The 24599-nt window shown below is 35.3% G+C and overlaps 2 protein-coding genes across 3 annotated transcripts in view; one reads left to right on the plus strand and one right to left on the minus strand.

The window, feature by feature from the left end:
* Window positions 1-19576, plus strand: part of LOC5568080 (protein HIRA homolog) — a 149434-nt gene extending 129858 nt beyond the window's left edge. Inside the window, exon 6 of the mRNA XM_021848298.1 lies at window positions 19382-19576. Within this exon, the coding sequence (XP_021703990.1) occupies window positions 19382-19412 (31 nt within the window). The 3' untranslated portion in view covers window positions 19413-19576. The remainder of the gene's footprint in view (window positions 1-19381) is intronic.
* Window positions 8610-24599, minus strand: part of LOC5568069 (DNA-binding protein D-ETS-6) — a 48714-nt gene continuing 32724 nt past the window's right edge. For both annotated transcript variants that reach the window (XM_001651959.2, XM_021848299.1), the window contains exons 2-4: window positions 19085-19132; window positions 18622-18808; window positions 8610-9322 (exon numbers count right to left, since the gene is read on the minus strand). In XM_001651959.2, the coding sequence (XP_001652009.2) occupies window positions 8830-9322; window positions 18622-18808; window positions 19085-19132 (728 nt within the window). In that variant the 3' untranslated portion in view covers window positions 8610-8829. The remainder of the gene's footprint in view (window positions 9323-18621; window positions 18809-19084; window positions 19133-24599) is intronic.

Consider the following 24599-nt stretch of genomic DNA (forward strand, 5'->3'; position numbering starts at 1 on the left):
CACAGTGCACTTCCACAGTTTTCAACCGGGAGTAGCTCGGTATAGGCCTATATTTTAACCAAAATATTCTCTAAACTTTTGCCCTAATTACTTTGCAATGAATTTAGAGGTTCCAGAGAATCATTCAGGGACTTACGCGAGTATTTCACAAGTTCTTAAAGAACTTCTTCTCAGATTCGTCGAGCAAAAGCTTCAGGAATTAAGCTAGTGCTTTCATTCGAGATTTCTATTGATATACTTTCAGGGAATCCTACACAGATCAATTCTCCCAGAAACTCTTCCAGCGTTGTTTCAAGGGATGCTTAGAAGATTTTTTTTTTCAAAATTTGCTCCACGTAATCCTTGATCACTCCAACGCTTCTATCATCAGTAGCTTTCCAGCGACTATCTCAGGATTTCCGCCAAATAATTTTTGTCAATTCCTGTCATTATTTTCGCCAGTTGTTCTTTTCTTCTTCTTCTTGGCTTTGACGTCCTCATTGGGACAGGGCCTGCTCCTCAGCTTAGTGTTCTTATGAGCACTTCCACAGTTATTAACTGAGAGCTTTCTTTGCCAAAGCTGCCATTTTCGCATTCGTATATCGTGTGGCAGGTACGATTATACTCTATGCCCAGGGAAGTCAAGAAAATTCAAAATCAGTTCTTGTTCAAAATGCCAGATGAATGTTCTGTACTCTCAAAACGTTGGAGTAAGATGAATTGATATATTGGGGTAGAATTCACTGTTATATTGTTATCGTGTCAAGAGATTGCTCTGATGTTTAGAAATTTTCGATACTTAAGTTAACGCTATATAAAGAAAATGTTCAAAAAAGTTGTTATTTCAAAAGTTATATTAAAAAAACAAGACATTGTCATAAATGAGGGATATTAAAGAGTTATATAATCTGCTTCCCCCCTTACAATTCCACTGGTATCTGGTTCAGGAACTCGATTCTGTTCACTTCGTTTGATTCTAAAAAATTTGAATATTTAAAGAAACGTATCGACAGTACGACCTATTGCGAATATCGGAACATCACTAAATATTATTAATTGCGTAGTCATTTTACTTCATGAGTGCATTCTGGATCACTTGGCCTTACTCCGCATGCCCAGAATGATCCAGTACTTGGAATGTCTACAAATGACCCAGACCCATATCCAGGCTTGATAATACTCCTCAACATCATCAGTGTTCGGTGATTTTCTAGAGCAGCGTGCTGCCTTTGCCTTTTTGCGATGGAGCTAAAAAATGCTAAGCAGAGAGGCAACGAAACATGAGCGAGAAAGATGCAGTACAAAACACAACAGAGTAAAATTCCATCGAAAAAGAGTGCCATCACAACTCTCCGAGGCCTGTCTTGTTCGGACGGAACACTCAAGAGTTCTTTGCGTGAGCAAAGGTGAGCGCAGCAACAAGAGAGAGAGAGAGAGAGAGTACTAGAAAAAATTCTAGCCTTTTTTTCGCACTCTCACTCGCTTGAGGATCTGTGTTGAAAATTTTGAGTTCAGATTTTACTCCTCAGAAAAACGTTAAAATCGGCTCATCTTTTCATCGCAGAGGAGTTTTTATCAACCCTGTCAATAACCTATTTGATCCCAGATATTCAGAGCATGAAATCGGAAAGATATTCTCGTCTCATTTGTGATGAAGATATTCACTTCTTTGTCATCAATATTGTTGAATAACATTCAAGACATATTGAAATGTAATATGCTGATTGCAGTATCCTAGTCAACGCATTGACTGACATGTGCTCTTCAGTACGACTTTTGGAACATTGATTGTTTGCCCATGAAGGTCGCGAAAACGGGACTGTACCATTGAAAACGGGACGAATGCACTATGGGGGATCCCCATACAACCAGGCGGTCAAAAATATTTTTTTAGTTTTATTGCGTTTTTTCATTTATTTTTAGCAAGGTATGATCTAAATTTGTAAAATATCACTATCTTGACAGTTGATTGCTGTCAGAAAATTATGCAACCTTTCAATATTTCTTTCATCAATATCCAACATCTTCTACTATTCCAAAATTGACACAGATATGTTTGAAAGCATTTTCAACATTCTCCATATGGTTTAATTTAACATCAAAAAGAAGAATAACAGCGTGATTCTTCTTCATATCATCACTTATCACTGTTTTTGCTTGTGCTCACACTGTGTCTAGTTTCTCAACAATAGCATCATTTTTAGAAGCATTGACAATTAAATACTCTACTTATATACAAAATTCAATTGCCAGTATACTAACTATACTAAGGTACTAACTGATGTCAAAGCAATCAAAAAAGCATATTTTTTTTGTGTTGTACAAAGAGCGATTAATGTTTCCTATAGGTACCTAACGGAGAAATATTTTTCCGAAACTCATGGTGGTCAGTAAAAAAATTGAAAAAAAAATCACGATTTCACTACCTTTGGTTTAAAAATAATAGATTGTTTTCTGGCCACCCTAACTTGAAGATGGCTACCCTTAATCTATATCTAAATAAAAATGGAATGATGTTTGTATGTCACGAAATAACTTGAGAACGGGTGATTGGACTTACATGATTCTTTCACTGTTGAATTCGTCCAGGGCTCCGACGTGTTTGTGCGAAGAAAAAATTAAGAAAGTCTTCGGGGTACTGGGGAAAACGGGAGTAAACTAATCTGACATTTTCTACACGGGACTTGCATAGTGTTTTTCAACAGCCTACTTGATGGCAAGACGAAGTTTGCCGGGACCACTAGTGCAAAATAAAAAATATGTGTCCGTCATAAATCACAACATTTGTAGGTCAACTAAAAATAAAGAGATTTTGACCATCTGGAAACTTTGTTAATGTGGAAGGAATTCATTTTAAGCATGCACGGTAAAAAAAAATCAAATGACAAAAAACATGAAAAATGGAAAAAAAAATCAAAGTTGAAATTTGTTAAAAGATTTTTCTGCGGGACATGGTTGTTGAAGTTTCAAGCTCGATTTCTATCTAAACAGAAGTGTGGGGAAATGCGAGGAAAAAAAGTTCTTGACTATCAAAGTTCAAATTTGGCATTATTTTCTAAAATTTTCTGTTTATTTCATTTTTAATATTTTTTCTATTAGTGATATGACATTATTTCAATAGTCCAGCAGAAAGCTTATGTAAAAACCTTTATGGGAACGTATTTGGATGTAGAGCATTAATCAAAACTGTAATTGTTCAATAAATGTGAAGAATACGGTTTTTTTCGCCAAAAGCTTTAAATTTTACATCAATTTCTGACTTTGATAGTGTATATCTCCGAAACTAAAGCAAGTAGGATCTTCAAATTTTGGATTTTTCTTAAAAAGTATGTTAGCAATAACACAAAAATAATCAAAATTGATTTAGGACATAATTTTTTTTCGATTTTTGACCACCTGCTTCCCCATAGTGCGTTGGTCAAATCACTCATACTCGTAGTTCCATGCCTTGCCTTGGATCGGAATACACAAAAGCATAAAAATATTATAACAAAATTATAAAAATTTGACCCTCAAATTGAAAAAAAAGTGGAATATGGAAACATTGAATTTTCGGTAGAATGATGCGTTTGATAAAGTTTCTCATTTACTCAGCATATTCTCTTCTTTGATAATAAATCCTCAAGCTGTTAAGTGAAATACATATAAGTAAATGAAAATCGAATATAGTACTATACCATTTAATTTAACCCGCTAATACCCAACCCCGCCTTTAGACGGGGTACACTTTGGAATTTTGTGTATTTTTTCGTAGCTAGGAAATCAAAATGATTTTATTTTTGGCTTAAACCTTGACTCATAACACGCATATGAGAAAAGTTTTTTATGACTTTTGAAACTTTTTTGTATTTTTGTAAATTGTTTGAAAAATTATATTCTTATATAACCTACAAATGCCTAGGGTTTATTTAACGTGTAATATAAAAAATCGTACCTTTTATATTTTTCTACTATTAACCTATAACAAAGGAAGGGCTTGGTGGTATTAAAATAATTCCAAACCTGTGTTTCCGTTAATTACACGGAAAATAAAAATATTTTCAGAAAAATATTTGAAATTTATTATTTTTAAAAGTACCGTGAAAACTTGAATTTTTATTGTTGCCCAAAATCAGTAACTAGAAGAGGCTTCAAGAGAAAATGAAAGAGGATAGGGATGTTCAAAAATAAAAATTATAAAAATCAAAAACCAAAATTCATAGATTTGCGAATAAAAATAAATCATTGCCCAAAACGTGTTTAGGACGATTTTAGATAACTAAAAATGATATTTAGATCGAAAATAAAAATTTGGGTGTTAGAGGGTTAAGATACAAAGTCTAGTGAAATTAAATGGTATAGTACGTACTAATCTCGGTATCTCGATAGCGAATGAGAGAGCCATAATTGGGTTACGGTCATATTTTGGACCTCCTAAGGAAGGGATTTTGGGTTTTTGTCCCAATTTATTATTTCCACAGCGAAACTAAGTCAACGAACATGAAAGAATGTAGAAAAACTGAAATGGTCATGTGTAGTCTGGAATACGTCGCAAATAATTCAATTGTAAAGCACTGTCTTTCATTATTTTGAACACCCCAATCCATTTTGTACCCTTAAAGCAGTGGTCCTCAGCCTAACTGCTTGTACGCGCCACTTCAATGGTTTCAAAACATGACACGGGCCGCAAGTTATGTGAGGATCAGGGTAGAGAATCTCCGCCGTCAAATGAACAAAGTCAGGAACGAAACTGAAGAAAGAATCGTCTTAGGCATTCAACCGTTGTATAACTATTTGCTGTTGTGATCCGTCACATAGGCTTTGCGTCATGACGAATAAATAAGCTTCCATCGATGAGGTAGAATCTTCTTTCGGGACCTCTGAGCTGACAAAAATATCAGTCGTGTCGTCGACAGATTATGGGCTTTAAAAAAAAAATTCTAAAGCACAAACCAAAAAAAAAAAACGCATACGGAATCGAACAAACGACCTCTCATCGTCAAATGCACGTGCTTACCAACAGAGCTAATGTAAAGAGAACAATGAAGAAAGCGGGTTCAATACCCAATACAAGCAATTTTGTGAAGGGATTCGTCGTTTGGTGCTTAACAAGCAAATATACAACAGATGTCCCCTTTTTAAGAAAGGGGATTATAAGGAACAAACTTCGATAACTATTTTGGATTTAGTGGCACTGCCTTAAAGCGTATATTGTGGATCCCAAGCATTTACAATTATAAAGCCCAAAATACGTTTTGTTCAATATGCTTGCACATAGTCCAAATTATGGAAAACCTATGGAATTTTACGCTTTTAGCCCAGAAATTTGAAAAAAGTTTTTGTTTACATTCGAAAAATTTCTGACGTCTCCAATTTCTGTGTGTAGCGTGTTCTAACGGTTGCATGGATGAATCGATTGAATATACCGTTTTGATTCATATTAACGACAGCTTCAAATTTCATACAATTGACCCTGTATTGGAAACATTTCACACGAAATGTTTCAATTTTTGTCGCTCAAACGTTCTCACTATCGATACTCGTTTCAATAAGCATTTAAAACAGATATATATGAAAATTTATAATGCCTTAGACATCTTATTAGTTGGCTTATTTTGATCGATAATTTAACTTTTCTATCTATGATTTTCATGAGCTGTTCGGTATTCGAATAAAAGTGTCCGGAATTTGAGGCAAAAGTAAGACAGCGTCCAAAATAAGAATGATTAAAAGTCTACACATTTCTATTCATTTAAAATAATTCAGAGATCACGAAAGAAAAATTTTCACCTACCGTTCTAAAGTTAAATGTTGTCAAAGCTCGATAACTTAGAGAAATCATACAGAATGATTTATTTTATATGCTTTTCGATTAGTTATACTTCACTAAGGCCGTAATATGAATCTAAACGGTAATTAATTTCAGTCATAATAAATAAATTTTTCATGTACAAACTATTGATACAAATGTAAAACAGGAATATGACAAATGACATACAAACTAAGTTGGTCTTTTGTTTTAAAAATGAATAATTCGTTGGGAAAAGTCACAGAGAATCCAAAATATATAGATGCCAAAAATATCAGTAGTTAGTTTTCATGGCTACCTCGATGGTTATTTGGATTGCTTGTGCACTGGTCTTGTGTTCTATAACTTGATACCTCCATAAATCGATGGTCCCTTCAATATCGAGTTGTGGGGAGTTGACTGTCATTTGTACTTCAAACACAAAAACGTTATTGAACATATTTAGTTTTTGTTCAAAAATGTTATAAGAAATCGTAATCTCTAAAATATAATAAAAGTTTTAAAATCTTCTTTATATTCAGCTCTGGCTCAAACTAATCCTCCAGTTTCATGATACCAAAAAAAAGTCTAGCTATGTTCACAAACATCATGATCATCACGCACAAGGCCGATGATATCACCTTAATTGATTTACGGCGCTTGTACTTTGTTCACTTAACTCCCGTCCATAATCTAATAGAGACATTGCTGCTGTCGCGGCTATATCCATTTGCGGCCTACCGAGATTTCCATTGCATAATCATCCGCCGCCGCGGCCGCCGTTTGGATTAGTCAATATACATATGTGGAGTAATACTTTGGTTGTTTGCATATCCCTCCCCATGTGTAAGTTCAAACAGTGGCGAACATTATTACACTAACTCTAGAATGATAGCTTTTACGCAACAAGTTGCAGAATGCATATTTCCTCAGTACAGCAGGCTACAAAATGTTATGCCATTTATAAAAAGTAACGAACTCGTACATCGGTGCGTCAGAGTAGCCTGTTTATGACGAATTGGCATGATCGAAACCAGCCTATTATGATGGAACATTTATAAAACGATTATATGTGGGTCACGGCATAAAAATTAACAAGCTTTACTGATGTAAATTAATAAGCTTTACTGATGTAAATATCAAGTTTGATTGTAAACATGTGACGTCACTCCTATCGTACCATATATCTTCCGGGCCACTAGATCATTTTTTTTTCGCAAATTTGTTCGAGGTGGATAGGAATGACGTCGTCAAGTAGCTGTCAGTTTTCGGAATATATCACCTTCTTAATATAGTACACCGTGTATATGGGTAATATACAAGCTATCCAGCTTTTTACGCTAGCTTGCCATAAACTTTGAATTACCCCTTTTTGACATTCCTTGTCTGCACTATAATGTTTTTATGGTTGAATCTAAGCAAGCTTTGCGTTGCTGAAAAATTTTCATGTTTATGCAAACGAACGTCAAAAAAATCCCTCATTCAGGTAACAAAAATCTGAAAGTTTTATTCCGAATTGTCTGCGTTTAATACAGTTTAATACTATTATTTGCCATTTTAGATTTATGATAAGCAGCAATGGACTGGTGCCTGTTAATTCTCGATAGGTTATTTTGAGAACTAAACAACGTGAATGAATGTTACGAACTTTACAACGAATTTAGTTTGTTTGGCAGTGCTCCAGTGATCAAATACTAATATTTTTTTTAGATTTTTCTGCAAGGCGTACCTTGGACGACCTTTGAATGAATTTATGGAGTTCGGAGCTATTCTCGTTTATAGAACAGACCTTCAACTCTACCTTCCCCAGCAGTTACTGAGCCTTTTTTTAATACAAAGGAATGAAACATTTTTTTAACAACCAAGTGATCCAGTAGGTAGATAGACTGTACCCCACATTTGGTTTACACGGCGAGTCACTTCACTCGGGTTTGGAATTGTCACCTCGCTATACGAGACCGAGTTTCTCATCCCACTCTCAGAATAAACCCAAAAGTAACAGCATGTGTGAATGACATACACCCGGACGGAGATCTATGTTTGAACATCTCAGACCACTTTGAAAATATCCATGTAACTTTTAATGTATCTCCTCTTCCGTGAAGTTTCCGGAAGGTTATCAAAAATATAACGGCCGAGGTTGATTGTGTTAATCAGAGTATAGAGCCAATAACGATGCACAAAATGCTGTCCTCTCGAATTTCTTTATCTTAAATAATTAGGTCAGGAACGCTTTTCTCGTGTCGATGCCTAAAATAAATAGAAAGAAGTTCGTAAAAACTAGGTGAGTTTTGTAATATAAAAAACACAGCTGCAAAACAAACCCAGTGAAAATATTTGACATTGCAATCAACAATCGAAGAGCATGGCCTACTGAGACCTAACTATAAAATCGGTTGCCAACAAATGTCATAGTCAAATCACCCCCCACAGTTTTATAGCTAGCGTAAAAAGCTGGATAAACAAATAGTGATCAATTTTTTTAAAGAAAGAATTAGAGAATTTTTAAATTAGGTATCAGTAAACTATACTGTAGCGTAAATTTGACCGATTTGAAGGGACCGAGGGACATAATGTCGCCGTTGTCGTTGTTATCGTCAATTACGGTCGCCGCTGGAAAACAACACGTTCTCTACGTTTAATTCGAGTGGGATCGTTGGTTGATAGCACGCGCGTCGGTTCCGTCGGCAGATGACTCTAAATTTGTCTGTAATATGCCAGAGGGAGACGAGCACCATACCCACAAGTGGAGCAATTTACAGCCGACACGCATTCACTCTCTATCCTGCGCTTGTGATATGAGCTGACCCTCAGTTTTCATCCGGTTTTGCCGGATTGATCTTGAGCTGGTTCCGTTTCAGTATTCTAAGTATTTGTCATGTTTATTTGTACATTATGATATTCATACATTTCATATTACGTATAGATTCTATTATCTTATTTGTAGAACAATGGAAATTAAATTTTAATACGCAACAAAAACTTTTAAACATATTTCACAGTAGCATCTTTGAGGACTATCCTATTTGCTAAAGCAAGATTAGGAACCTTAACCTGAAATACACTGTAAAAAAAAACAAAATTTAATGATCGTACGTCCGGAAGGTTGCTCCCGCCGAGGAAGTAACCGTCGTCGTAGATGATGAGGTATCAGGAACATTTGTAGTGTTAGGAGTTTGCATTGTTTGCGAAGTGGACGCAACTGAGTAGGCTGGGTACGGGGGCCAATAGGGTGGCATCATTCCAGCAGTTCTAGCACCACTTCCACCGGCAGCACTGCTGCCAGGGGTTAGCGAGGTAGGCGAGGATGAAGAAGCGGTGGAAACAGATTCCGGACTCGCCGCTATACCAAAACTTCGAGGGCTTCCTTCGGTGGGATTCGATGCTGGACTACCGCCGCTATACGATTCCACCGGGGATGAGTATTTACTGTAGCTGGGTGAGATCATACAACTTGTTGTTGGTTCGGTGAGCTGGGCCTGAGCTTGACAGGCCGCCATCAGTCCGTGGAAGTCAAATTTATATGCATAGCGCTTGCCGTGGACTTTGGTCATAATGTTTTTATCGTAGTAGTACCTGCAAAAGGAAAGAGATGAAAGAAAAGAATTTATGCCAACCCGACCAAACGGAAGAAACAAGATTATAATAGAATGTGGATCTCTGAAATGATTTTTTTATATCACCAGTTGTTATAAAACATGTAACTTTAGTGGTTAATACATCAGGAATTCTAAAAAAATGTGCACCAAATAAAGCTAAAATATGACATATTTATTATGATTTAACATTAAGTTACATTTATCTAGCAAGCTATACTAGATATCGATTTATGGATGTATTTAGTGATATTAAGCGCTGAAATTTTTCTGACTTTGTATTGAACGGTGGTTGAATAATGATTTTCTTTTATAATTTGGATTGCAAAAAAAGGTAAAGTTACAATAAGGTTACAATATGTTTCAAGAATGTTACAAAATAACAATATAATCGCAAATTATGTTACTGTTCATAATTCGGATGTTATCTACAATAAGCTTACGAATGCAATGTCAAAAATGTTATAAATATTGTTGTATCTTTGTTACAAAAATATAACAAGTCATGAACAGGATCATGTTGATAGCAAGATTTTATCAGCTTCTGTTATTTTAACTGCTCTCCATGAAAAACTGTTATAATCTTGTTATGTAATTCTGTTCGGGGAAGACTGAAACCGCAAGTCACCCAGATTCCCACGAGCATGATTTGGGAGGCTCGGCCACCAATCCCGGAGGCGAAATGTGTAACATAGCAACGCGATGATTCACCTTTCTTGCGCATTCTTCGCATACTTGCAGCTTCCGCTTGGCTGTTGAAAAGTGGTTTAGGATGGGTTTTACTAGCCTGCTTGGACGCGTGGCTTTTGCGCGCGAAGAAAAACGTGTCCAATGCGACAAGACACAGCCATAAATGATCAGAAGAAAAGCATGATTATGTTGCGCTGGTTAGGCGCGCATCAGTGACGCATCGATACATTTTTGCGGAAATGTGAACCATGGAGATACGAAGAAGCTTGGTCTTCAGATTTGAGAGATCTTAAACCATGCTGGTCTGTGAAAAAGTATGGTCATTAATCATTAACTGGACTATGTGGACATACGTGCGTATGGTAGATGATGATTCACATTATTTTCGAGCAACATAGGGTGACTTGTTGTATGTTCGGCAGCTGTGTTCAATTCGTCATGAGTGATAAAAAATCATGATACATTTGTTTGAGGGGGCATCCCATGGAAGTACGTGAATGATCAAGGAATGCTTTGAGAACATTTTCGGAGAATCTCTGGAGATATCTACAGTAATTTCTAGTTGAACTCTTCTAGTAATCCTGAACAAAGTACCGTCGACGGGAGAGACAATGGGCCGTATGAATAAAATGTAGTAAAGTTGAGTTTACTACATTCTCGGTAGTAAACGCTTTATGTGGAACACGAGTGGAACATGTTTGTGTCATTTTCCTTTCTACACCTTTCGAACATACTACAAACAACGCATTGCTATGAATAAAGGTAGCATTTACTACAAAGCTACTGGTAGTTAGCTTCAGAGGTTGCTACACATGCTTTGAGATTGCGGAATTGAATGGAATAATTTACTTTTGAGTAAAAATCATGGGAAAACGATATGAGTTTTGATATTTCGGATGGTATTTGAGTTTTGCTTAGGAATTCTGAGGTTACGAAAACATTCGCCCCGCCAATGCTGAGATTCCGGTAAGATTACCGGCAGTAGCAATTTGTAATAACCGTGTGAATTCTGGCATTACGATAATTATGTTATTTTCTAGGAATTTTAGGATGTCGGTGGGAATTCAGATATTTATAATGTAATTCTGAATTTTACGTGTAAATTCTGACATCTCAGATTCTCAGATTTCCTTTTGAATTCCTGAATTCCTGTAGGAACTTTGAGATTCCGATAGGGATGTCGGATTTTTTATGATAATTCTGGAAGTTTAAATACCATTCTAGGAATATTGCGGAAATATTAGGAATCTGGTAAAAACTCTAGAATTGGGGTGAGAATGGGATTCCGAATATTACCCAAGTAACCACAAGCATTATAACATTGCACGTATTCTACTGCATATCAACACCATTGATGCAACATTGCTTTTATTCAACAAATTTCAAGAGCTGTCAAGCAATGAAGCATTAACCCTACATTACAAATGTATCAATGCACTAACATCACTTTATAAATTGTACTGCTGCATTTATATTACTTTATAAATTGCTTCATTGCTTTATCGTCCTTTTTGCATTAATTAAACTGTAAAAGTGCCCTTTTCCACTTTTAAACTACTTTAATGGTAGGCTTACGGCAATGCAGCTGCATTATATATGTATGGTTACTTGGGTAATCTCTTGGAATTCTGTGGGTGTCTTTGAGACGGTATTTCTGTAAAAATCTATGAGATTGCGGTGGGATTCCTGCGAATTATTATGTGAATACAAATATTCTGAAAATCAATCTTTGTAATTATTGTAAAAACTTTTAAGATTGAGTTGATCTCCAGTTCCGTTGGAATTTCAAAGCAAAGCTTTAATATAAACGTTTTGAATGTCGGTAAATATTTTATAGATTTCAATGGTTTTTTTTTTGTGAAATCGATAAGAATTTTAATAATTTCAAAAAGAACCCTGGTGTTTTATGGGAAGTATGCACTTCAACAGAAAAGTAATCGCCTATCTCGATGCGTGTGAAATTTCTTGCAAGAAATGCTCAAGAAAAACATTTTTCTTTGATCGCAGTACGCAGTTAAAAAGAAATGTCAATTCAAATTGAGCTCACTGTTGAAAATTTCTTGACCATTTCTGCAGCAGAAATTTTTACTTTTCTTGAGCAGAACAGCATACCTAGTTTTAGGGGAGATCCTCATTGAATTCTAAAGACTACCAATGGAATCACTACAATTTCCATAAAAATCTCGACATTCTAAGCTCTATACATTCCAAGGATACTATCAGAAACCCCACCAAAATAACGAGAATATCACAGAAATACTTAGAACTTCCGGAATTCAACATGCTGTTAAGAAAACACACGGGGAGCATCAAAATTCTACCGCAATTTCACCAGAATCTCTACTGGTGCTAGAAAATATGTGGTTCCAAATTTGATAGCTGTAATCTCAAGATCTCTTCATAGATGTTAAGCTAGTATTTAAAAAATCATCAATCACTGGCGTTGGCGAATGCCGAAAACCACCCAGAAAATTCTTTGATGTACCATCATCATAAAATCATAGACATAAAGAGAATACCAGACTAATCGCAAAATTACACTACAAATCTTGTCAAATAACAGCACCTTCATGATTTGTGCAAATTGTCGCGTAATCGATTAGATTCCATGCATTTTCTTCATATGCATGATTGTATTAATTATAAGCGTCACTCTGAATAGATTGTTCTTTACGTGCAGAATCACTCTGCACTCTGAATGGAAATTTCTTAACGTGCAGCTTCAGTCACTGCTCATGTTCGAAAGTAAAAGTACTACATGTTCAAAAAGTTTTTTATTCATACCAAAAGTGTAGTAAACTTTGTGGATTTTGTTTTTGAGTAGATGCTACATGTAGTAAAGTTCAACGATTTTTATTCATACGACCCAATGGGTGAGAAGTGTGATAATAAGTCTAAACATAATTTCAAATATCTCGGTAAATATGAGTCTATATGAGTCTATAATATTTATTGTTATTGATAAGCAGTATCAAACTTGAATGGATAACGATTTCTGCTTTGTACCTAATGTCAATGCATTAGGCATGAATGTATTCCCATACTGGAGACAATTTTTAAGGTTTAAACTACGAGAGTTATCTGATAACTAACTTAGGCATATGCGTTTTTGACCTTGTACAGTCGTGTGACTCATCACTTGGGGGTCGTCCATTAATTACGTAAGAGTTAATTGGGGGGAGGGGAGATTGAGACTTTTCATGCGCTGTACAAAATATTTAGGGGTCATGCACAAATTACGTCACGCTCTAAGGGGGGGGGGGGGGTCGAGCCAAGCGTGACAAGCCTTACAAAATTTTCGGAAGACTCATACAAAAAGTGTGACAAAGGGGGGGGGGGGGAGGGGTCGAAAAAGTTGAAATTTAGCGTGACATCATTTGTGTACCATCCCTTATTATTCTCATACAAATAATTTATCATGGGGAAGGGAGATCGAAAAACCGTCAACATTGTCTTACGTAATTAATGGACAGCCTCTTGATAGGTTATACTCTATTGAGCCTGGGTGTGAACCTTATTTACTTGACTTTGATATATTACTGGTTACATTTGTTTAATCTGATTTCAACTCAAACGAATTCTTCGATGACTTTGAACACTCATTTGATTAAAAAATAAAATAGTTTTACATATTTATTTAAGCCTTATAGTTAAACCATATTATAGAGATGGTCGGGTGAAAACCCTAGATTTCAAACCCGAAACCCGACCCGAACCCGAAAATTTTATTGTTTTCGGGCTAGGGTTCGAGTTGGTTTTGAAAAACTACAAAATATCGAGAACGGGTCGGGTTCGGGCTTGAAAAATTTCGGGATTGGGTCGGGTTTGAGTCGGGTTTGATGAGCATTTTGAACAGAGCAACAATCTGAATGCTTTAGAAATGACGCATTTACAATTGGCTCCTAACATTTTTAATTAATTCTTGTTTTTATTCAATAATACGAAAGAGCACGTTCTTTCAACTACTTTAGCAATTTTCAGCTTCAGATCAAATAACGGCTATAATATATTTAAGCTTTAATTTTAAAAATTGGTCCAAATATGAACCTTGACACTTTTGATCATGTGTGACGTTCACTTTATCGACAAAACTGCCACAGGGGTTATAGTTTTGGAATGGCTTTTAGGTGAGATTATAAGTTATGCGAGATTTATGCAAGAAATGCTCTCTGATTCATTATGACTAATTGTGTTATTATTGCGTTTTCAAATGAAATTAATTTAAAATAAATTTTGTTGTTATATGATTCCCTCCAATAACTTAGCTTCTAACACAATTTGTCATTTGTAATATTTGTTTAAATGAAAGTCATGTAATTTAGTTGTAACCCACTGATCGCGCACTGAAAACATCTCTTCGTATTTCATCCGAACTAAATGAAACTTCGTACACATAACGTTATTTTCATCCATTCTACGAATTATATGTACTTGACACAATTTCGCGATTCAGTGACTTTATGAAATATTCGTAAGATGCACGATTAATAATTCGTAGACGTGCGTTTTCGTATTTTTTGTGTTTGTCTTTCATATACGCTTCTCGCACTGAATGAAAATTCTCAAATACTTATTTAAACAACCGTAATTCAGAAAAGTAAACTAACTTAGACTCCACTCTAAACCAATTTCACTTTTCGGTGTAAAATTGATATTTCGGAATCACGACGCAACCATGAATCAAAATAAAACACTACTTGAGACATTTTGCACTGCACAGTGATTCAGAAAGCAGATACACGCGTAAAGATACAAAGAGCTTTAAAATGAAAACTGTCTTCAACAAAGTTGTTGGTACAGTCAACTCTCCCTAACTCGATATTGAAGGGACCATCGAGTTAGGGAGGTATCAAGATACAGAACACATATTTTTCGAATTTTAAATTATTCATTATTTTGACAAAATACATTCAAAATAGTGATTTTAACGTGAAAAACAATGCAATTTTTCCACCTATTTGGCATTTTTTAATGGTTTGCAAAATAAGAAAATTTTATCACCCAGAAATGGTAGTAACCCTTCATTTTACTATCAATTTAATCATGATATTCAAATTTATGAAATTTATTAACATTTGGAGGACCTTTGGGGCTTTTCATGAAAATATCGAGTTAGAGAGGTAAACTTGCATGGGAAACTCAAACAGATCGCATCGAGTTAAGGAACATCGAGATAGAGAAGTATCGACTTACAAAGTATGCTAAATTGAAGGGACCGCGCATTCCACCGAGTTGAGGGAAATATCGAAATACAGAATATCGAATAAAAAAGAGTTGACTGTATTAGTTAGGCCATTAGTTTGAAGTAGTTCATTTTTTCATGAAAATGAAGTGACCAACTTTCTTATTTGTAAAAATTAGGGTATACATGCTTCAGTAAAGTTGTAGACCATTCAATTTCAAAAAACTGTGCCGAAAAGTTTTTTGTAGCTTTTTCCCTATGATTACATAGCGTTATCTATTGAAAACTGGCTTCCTAGCTCCAGCGTTTTCCATTCTAATATCTCATCAAAGTAGTCTGTGAACTACTTCGAGAACTTTGAAAAAATCGTAGTTTAGTGAAGGAACTCGCTGTCTTCTTTCGCAAAAGCAATCCGATCTACTTTGATAAGTTGGTTTCGTTCAATGATTCAATGATTTTTAAGCCTACGGTAGTAGAACTTTCAAAAGAGCCACAGTACATAGAAAATACAGATGTGTTATTTAGACTAGTGTTCAATAAAATTCACTAAAAAACATCTTTTTTTATAATAAATATGCAAATTTTCATACAAAAAGACTGTTGGTATCTATTTTTTAGATACAGCAAGTTCACTCACTCACCAAATTACGCATTTTTAGAAGCTCTAAGAAAGGCAAGGTTGGAGGGCGGCTGCCAACTGGGAGTAATATGGAAAAGCCGCCAACCTAAGTCCAGAACCAGTTTTAAGGCTTAACGCGGAAAAGTAAAACTAATAATACGCCAAATTACAGGTAATCAATGCACTTGAAAGATATTAAAGTTATTCACTTAACAGCATAAAACGCTGCGTAAATCACGATTATTTGGTTATATTAAATCTTTCACAAAATTGCGTAAACTGCACATGAAACATTTCCAACTGTCAAAACCGACTCAAAATCGATCAAAGAATGCGTTTGTCGTCGTAACAACTATGGACCAATGCATGAGTTCACTATCTGACGTTTAAGCGGTGCCGTGTTATTTACGTGACCATGGCAACGAGTGAATTCGGAACCACTCAAACGTCAAATAAGTGAACTCGTGCATCGGTCCATGGACCAATGCATGAGTTCACTAATTTGACGTTTGAGCGGTGCCGAATTCACTAGTTGCCATAGTCACGTAAATAACACGGCACCGCTAAAACGTCAGATAGTGAACTCGTGCATCGGTCCATCCAGCTTTTTACGAGCGCTAATGGCTGTCGCAAATAGGCACGCTTTCTGGTAGGGATTAAACGATATGACGTTTGGCTTGGGTTCGTTCAACAGAAGCGACCCAAGTCAAACGTCAAATCGCCCAATCCCTATCAGAAAGCTAGCCTGGTGGCGGCAGCCATTAGCGGTTTTAAAAAGCTGGATTATCAGAAGATAAATAAACATTCAAATGAATGATATCCCAAAAGTCCGCGAATACTTCCGCAATAGAAAATCATCGCAACTTTGACCAAAATGGGATTAGAGACCTGGGACATGGGCCAGTTAATTATTTGGTGGAAGCGTCTGGATAAAATCTGTTCTAACTATCTTACCAAGAAGTGGTACTCAAAACTATGTATTGCTAGTGCACAAAATTCCATTCATGTTACATTACCACGCTCATGATGAAAGGAAGTTTACTTGAGCAATTATTTAAATGGTTGTCCGTTTGCTACAAAATTATCAACTTTGGTAGGCTAGATCTCAGTTATTTATGGAGCGATTTGAATGACATTTTCACAGAGCATCGTGCATAACTTTTTTGAATAATTTTTCCAATTACGAGTTAAAAAGTTATAACGATTTTACTAAAGCGTAAATTTTGACAAAAAGATCGTGGTCCAATCAAGATGACTCACATGCCAAAGTTTGGGTTCACTCCCTCAAACCATAAAAAGTGGTTTGTCCATATCTTTGTGATTGCACGTCTAATTTAAACTCTCTATGGCGCTTTCGAAAGACAGTGAGGTCATCTTACTTCGTAGGTACATATTTCGACAAAACTTATGTCTGAATGTTGTCATTTTTTACTTAATGTTGTGACATTTTTCAAAACACACATTAAAAAAAACGACTTATGTTCTCAGCATCATATCGATCAAAACTTTAAGTTAGTGCGTCCTTAGAACCGTAATCTTATTTTTTTATTATATACTAGTAGTCCACGCCTGGGAGGGAGAAACCGATACAAAATTTATGTACGTCATAGTGAGCCGAGATTCTGCTGTCTCGAACTGTCACTGTGAGCCCAGATCTTGAAGAATGGACAAACTTGATAAAAGCGCGTAATTGATCAAAACAAATTTTTGCATTCCAACAAAGTTGACAACAGTCGGTTGAAAATCAATTCCTGCAACACCCAAAAGCAATGCCACGATAGTACCTTTTAATTTGATCGAATATAAAGTAATGAAACACGCATCTTTTTACCGTTTTCCAATCATCATTAAAATTGAATGCACATAAAACTATGGCCCTTTTTCCAAGTTTGTCCAGAAAGATCGAAGGTACACAATAAAAGATTTTCCCCAAGCCTGCCTTGATTGTCGTTGGTGAGCGGGAGTTATGTTGCAATTTGTAAAAGTTTTCTGTCATATTTCGTGTGTAGTATCGGTGCCTCCCTCCCAGGTCCCGGCAAACTTCGTCTTGCCACCAAGTAGGCTGTTGAAAAACGCTATGAATCGTCCCATACAAAATGACAGTTCCGTGCACTCTCGTTTTTTCAACTTTCCCGGTGAATATCCTGGGATTTTATACACACAAACATGTCGGAACCCTTGACGAACAAAACGGAGAAGGAATCATTCAAATCCGATGACCCGTTCGTAAGCCATTTCGTGACATACAAACACCATTCCATTTTTATTTATATAGAGATAAGAAGATAATTATAAATTTATCGTTTTAAGTGTCTGGGGGATCTTTCTATATGTATAAGTATATGAAGTGATAGTTCGTTCCTTAGTAAAATATTGAAAAGGTATTTCCATAATAGTTTCAATCCGTTTTTTTTAAGTTCCAGGACACCAATAATTTTGAAAATTTTTGTTCTGGTTCATATTTAAGGTAGTTAAGGTAGATTTGAAACATGTAAAAAAATACACACCCCTAAACAACCCAATTCGGTCCAATACTGAGAAGATTGACAAAACGTTTGATATATAATTCGTGTGAAATAACCCTTACGTAATAGTATCAACTATTTGAACGTTAATGTTCCTGTGAATCATAAACCTGTTGATAATTTCTGTCAATTCATTACTTGACTGACTCTGTTAGTTACCTGTTGCTTATCCACGATCAGAAATCAGGCAATAATACCAAAAAAAAAAGTTGATTTGTTTCGATTTCCAGTTCCCACCAGCAAATAAAATAAAAAAATCTCACCTCAAGGCCCGGCTCAGCTTATCGTAGTTCATGTTTGGTTTCGCCTTCCGCTCACCCCACCGCCGTGCCACCTCGTCCGGGTCGGTTAGCTTGAACTCCCCATTGGTTCCCTCCCAGTGGATGAATCGTTCGTTCGACGAATCAGCGAGCAGTTCGAGCAAAAACTGCCACAGTTGGATCTGCCCACCTATAGCGAGACGACGGAAGAAGAAAACAGACAGACGTAGTTTTCATCGTTAGGGCAATGGTTGAAATCGGGGAACTTTACGCTAGTCGAATGCTAAGATTAAGTTGGTTCGTGTGTATTTGTGAAAACCAGACGACCAGCTAGGGTAATACCGGGAAGTGTGGCTTTATTTCTGGTGCAAACCGCGATTGTGACTTGAATTTGTGGAGTGACCTTCAATATTGGACAATGATGGATTTGTATTTCAAGTGTATTTCATGAATGTAGAAAACGTACCTTGTGCTATTAATCGATGTGACGCTGCATTCAACAGTTGATATGGTTCTGAAAATAGAATAAAATGTAAATTTTGATTATTTTTATGCAACCTGTACTTCAATATATTTAGAAAGCCTCCGAAGTTTCCATTCCAATATACATGGTTTTATGCCTGAGTAATGTATCTCTAATAAAAGGAAGTTTCTCTGAAATAATGGGAATAATGCACTTGATACGCCATAATAAAGCCACTTACTTTCTCAGATTAAGAAAATCCATAATAATATATTTATTCTCCTTTTATTTTTTTTGCAGGAATTTAGACCTTGTGAACGACGAAACTTGAACCGAAGAAACACGATAGCGTCTAGTATGTAACAGGTAATTTATTACTCTAGATCAATACGTCACTTATGTTGTCTAAATGAATAATTCAGCTGTTTTCTATCTTACCTTTAATATAATTATTAAATATTGTAGAGCTTTGGCAGACGCCTAAAACTCTGAATATAAATTAAATCTCTGGCTTACATTGTTTCTTGAATAAAATAATTGTTTGATATGATTCAATCAGATATCTTACATTAAAATTCATATAATTATTTCTTCAGCTGCTTTGTTTCCTTTCTGTTATAGAAAAATAATTATATTTTTGCTGTGCAATTTTTGGAAAATGTCGCGACTTAAATCAAAAATTTAAGAAACAAATCTTAAAAAACATGTGGATCGGAATCCTTACTAAGACTAAAGAATCATAATTGCTTTTCGTATAAGAAAAAAGTTTCAATTAGACGTGCAACCACAGAGATATGGACAAAACAAAACACTTTTTATTTTTTTCAGTGGGTGAAGCCAAACTTATGCACTGTTGTGTATATTAACCTCCAAATATTTTTCACAAATCCCTTCAAGAAGAACATCAGGAGTTCTATCACAGTTTACTCCAGAATTTCTTCAGAACAACATTCAAGGATACATCCAAGGATCCTTCCAGCAATACATTCAAGAACACATGTAAGAATCCATAAGTTCATCTGGAAAATCCTCGCAGTGATTCGTGCAGGAATTCATCCTGCGATTTCTTCAAGTATGCTCAAGGAGTTATCTCAGAATGTCCTCAGAAAAATCTTTCAGCTGTCCCACATCCAGTAATCCCAGTGATTCTACTATGATTTCTTCCAGGGACTATTGAATCTATACTTCGATTTCTTCCAAAAATTCCTGAATTCGTACGCAAGTTTTTGAAATAATTCAAGAATTATTGTTTCTTGGATATCGTCTGTTATTTTTTCTATTTACAATTCACTATGCTATTATTGACACTAGTTAGAAAACAGTAATAGAAATTAAACATTACTTCTGTTCACTTCATTATCTACTTATAAAAAAAGACAAGCACTCGAATCGACTCTGACCGACTACAAGTCGCAGACAAAATTTATCTCAGAATAGGCACAATATTAGAGCTAAAAGAAATTTGATCGTTATCATTTCATGTTTCATTTATTGAAGACTTCTATTATTAAAATCTTGATCGAAACCCTACGAAAAGCTATGGCATGAATCCTTGGGTTGATTGCCTTGAAACATTTAAAAATTCTCTAGAGGAATGTCTGAAGTAATTTCTAGAGATATTATTGGAGGAATTCCCGATTGAATCTTAGGAAATTTCATAATTCTCCACATCTCGATATCGAAGGGACCATCGAGATAGGGAAAGATCGAGATAAGGAACATTAATTTAATGAACACTAGATTGAAAATCACTCCTTTACTAGGAAAATAATAAACAAAACAAACTTCATTTCGAATTTCAAAATTGTTCTGAATCGCTTAACCTTTGATAATGTTCATATCGACATATAGAGAGAAAATTGGAAACAAAAAATCTACAGGAACACATCGAGATATGGAGATATCGAGATAAGGAGGATATCGAGATATAGCGAGAGAAAATGTATGCAGAATGAAGGGACCGAAGCAATCATCGACATATGGAGAGATATCGAAATGAAGAACATCGAGATGTGGAGAGTCGACTGTATCTGATGAAAATGTTGACAAAATGCCTATCTAGAGTATTACCTGACGTAATGTCTCGAGAAATCCTCAATGAATCTCTTGGATTATTCTTAGGGCCCTGTTTGGTCTTCTTTTTGTTTCCTGAATGGTCTGGTTTGGATACTGTATGATCTCTTTGTGGTCTATTTTTTTTATGCATGTGGTTTCCAAAGTTCCGATTTTTAGGCACACTATCGCTATCAGCCCTGACTTTAATAATTATAGGCCATCCATATCAAGATTGTCTCAGGTATAAAAGGCCACTTCTTAAGATTGTTAAATTTGGTTAGCAGGCTTGGTCGCTATTCTAATGCATGTCTCTATTTTTCATAAAAAATCTAAAAGCCTCTAAAGTCTCTTTTTAAGCGAAATGGTCTCTAATGTCAATATTCCCCTTTTTCCCTGAAGCGAATCTTTCTGTAAATTCTTAAGGCTTCAGAAACGAGATTACTAACTTAATGAGCAGAGAATTGTATAGAAAAAAAAACTAATTTTCATATTCTACTGTTTACAAACAAGACGAAATTGCAATTTTCAGATTCGTTGAACAAGTAAAATGTGAGGTTATGCTTTCCATTGATTCCTTTACAGATTCTTGACAGGCTTCTCCAGAGATTCATTTGAGAATGCTTTCAGCAATTGGTCCCGAAATTCCTCTTGTGATTTCCCCAGAATTTTTTTTCTACAGAATTTACCTCAGTAGTTCATTGATTCTCATGATTTTCTTCAGATATTTTTATAGTAATTACAATTTCTTAGTTATTTTTCAAGGGTGCACGACGTTAAGCATAAATACGTTAGGCATAAATACGATAGGCATAATGGACGTTTGGCATAATGGATATTTGACATAATGGACGATAGGAATAATTTAAAAAATTGTTTGTGTGAAAAGTGAGATGACTTTTTTAATAATTGTGGAGGGCTTCAAAGATCAAAAGTGTGTCATTTGAAATATGGTTGCCCTGTAATCGTCCCATAGTTGTGAATCCTTTGAGGTCAATTTCTAGGACAAAACTTGATTAAATTATTAGCACGAAAATGTTGTTAATTGTCTTCATTAGCTTTGCGATTACTTTAGTGACCATGAAGTCCTGCAGAAGGTATTTTAGTTCGGTTTCATGTCGATCCTTGGCCATGAAGTATAAACGTGCTCATGCATCCTGCACAAATAAGAATGTAAAATGGCCACTTTGGCAAAGCAAACAATTGGTTAATAACTGTGGAAGTGTTCCTAGAACACTAAGATTAGAACTTGGGTTGGGGCGTAATGCCAAGAAAATGAACGACGCTGTAACTGCTGCTCATCTTTTGAGTTTGGTTGTATACCTATTATTGGCAAATTTTTCATCAGAGATCATCCCTTCTTTAAATTGAAGGTTGTTCTTTATAGTTATAGTGTCGACAAAATTATTGAAATTAGTGCTGCTAATGTTTAATTCGAAATTTTTTCTTCTTTTATAATTAAACTGTTCTTTCGAGAAAAACTTATTCAAAAATAATGTCACTATTGCTCTTAATACTTTCATCATCCATTTTCTCTTCTTTGAATCATTGGCTGTTATTTATACTTATACGGTCAATTTAACGACTGTAAGAAAAGAACCTTCTTTCAATAATATACTGTTTTGTGGATTCTTACTGTTCTAATAGTTATTGGAATTGTAGATGTAAATATTACCATCAAAAAAGCACGCCATGCTAAATGCTGAATGCTATGCTGTGTTAAATTTGAACTTGACTTTTAAATTGACTTTGAAATCAAATTTTAGTTTTCACACTCGACGAATTTCAAATATTTTCAAGGTGCTTTCGGCATGCTCTCATGTGTGGCTGATCAAAAATGTTTGAAAATCATCGAAAATTGTTGGCAGAAGAGGCAAACGAACTGTTTTCACCACATTAAATTGATGAGCAGACTCGGAGTGAAAATGTAACGCTTTTATTGGGGTCACACTACCAGCATACTTATTATTGTTGAAGATAATATCACCTATCATGTCATGAATTTTTGATTTGACTCTAGATTGTTGTCTTCAAATTATTAATCATTTGCATTATAAGTACTAATTATTATACGGAAGATTTCCCTTCTTTAAAATTAACGCAATTAAGTAAGAGAAATATAACATAAAATGTCATAAGTATTCTCACCAAACTAAACATCTCTAGAAATAAATAACAACTGTACATCGCAAATATAAAAGGATACTTACAAAAAATGGATTGAACTGGACTTTAGAATGATAAAAAACTTCTTCCATATCTATCACACCTGAAAAAAATGCATTTTGTATGAATTTCCCACTATTTTTTATGAGCTGTTACATTTTAAGGACACCGTCTCACCCCCATCAACGTAATGGAATTTTATATAGACCCGAACAATTTTCGATATGAGAAGAGTTTTGATTGACACACACGCAAGTTATTTTATGCCAAACGTCCATTATGCCTAACGTATTTTATGCCTAATGTCTTTATGCCTAACTTCTTTATGCCTAATGGGGTATATTCATTTTTCAAGGATACCTTCCGAAAATTCCTGCTAAAGTTCTTTCTGGAAAATCCACAATGGATTTATCTTGAGTTGGAGAAATTTGTTTTAGGAATTATTCCAAGAAATCCTACAAGAATTTGTCGAGCAATTCCTATGGGTCCCCTTACAATCATTCATAAAGATTCATCAAAGAATGGATTCATTCATATATTCCTTTTTGAGTGCTATTACTCCACTGAATCATTTAGAGTAGTGAATGAATAGGTGAGCTCGTTTCATGCTGCTATTACTAATCTATAAAATATGTATGACGGCACATTTAATTGTTACAACGGTGGGACGTAAATATGATTTTTCAACAAACTATGAATGGTTCGTCACTGTGAGTGTCGACATAAACTCTGATTTATGAATTATTTATGTTTAACTATTTTTTTTCCATAACGGTCCTTTCTTTTTACCTTTATTTTTAAAATTAAAAAAAAAACTTTGAATGATTCGACACTACAAGTGTAGACTTGCGAAAGGTTCACTTTATTCAACAAACTTTGGATGGTCCACCAATGTAAGTGTCGGCATAAGAATAAGGGTGTTCTATGATGTTCCAGACAATCGAGTTTTTTGTTTTTTTTTTTCAAATCAGTAAAATAAAATATAATAACACATGCTTTCGTCCTGACAGCTGTAGGAATAGCGTTAGCGTTAGCGTTAGCGTAGTTACGGTATACTTCGTAGATTGGATACTAGCAACATTCATGTTTCTTTTTAATAATCTCATCCTGACTACTTTCAAGAACAAGGCAGGGGAGTATACCTTGTTCAAATCATAAACAAGAATACTAAAATCATGAATATCGCTATTCCCGGCCACGCCCATCTTTACCGTAACTTGGGATAGAGGAAGGAAATGTTGATGTAGCACTTACTTAATGAGAGGCCACCGACTCAGCGACACCCTCATAAGTGCTACGG

The sequence above is a fragment of the Aedes aegypti genome, chromosome 2 (genome assembly GCF_002204515.2).
Source record: "Aedes aegypti strain LVP_AGWG chromosome 2, AaegL5.0 Primary Assembly, whole genome shotgun sequence".
NCBI lineage: Eukaryota > Metazoa > Arthropoda > Insecta > Diptera > Culicidae > Aedes > Aedes aegypti.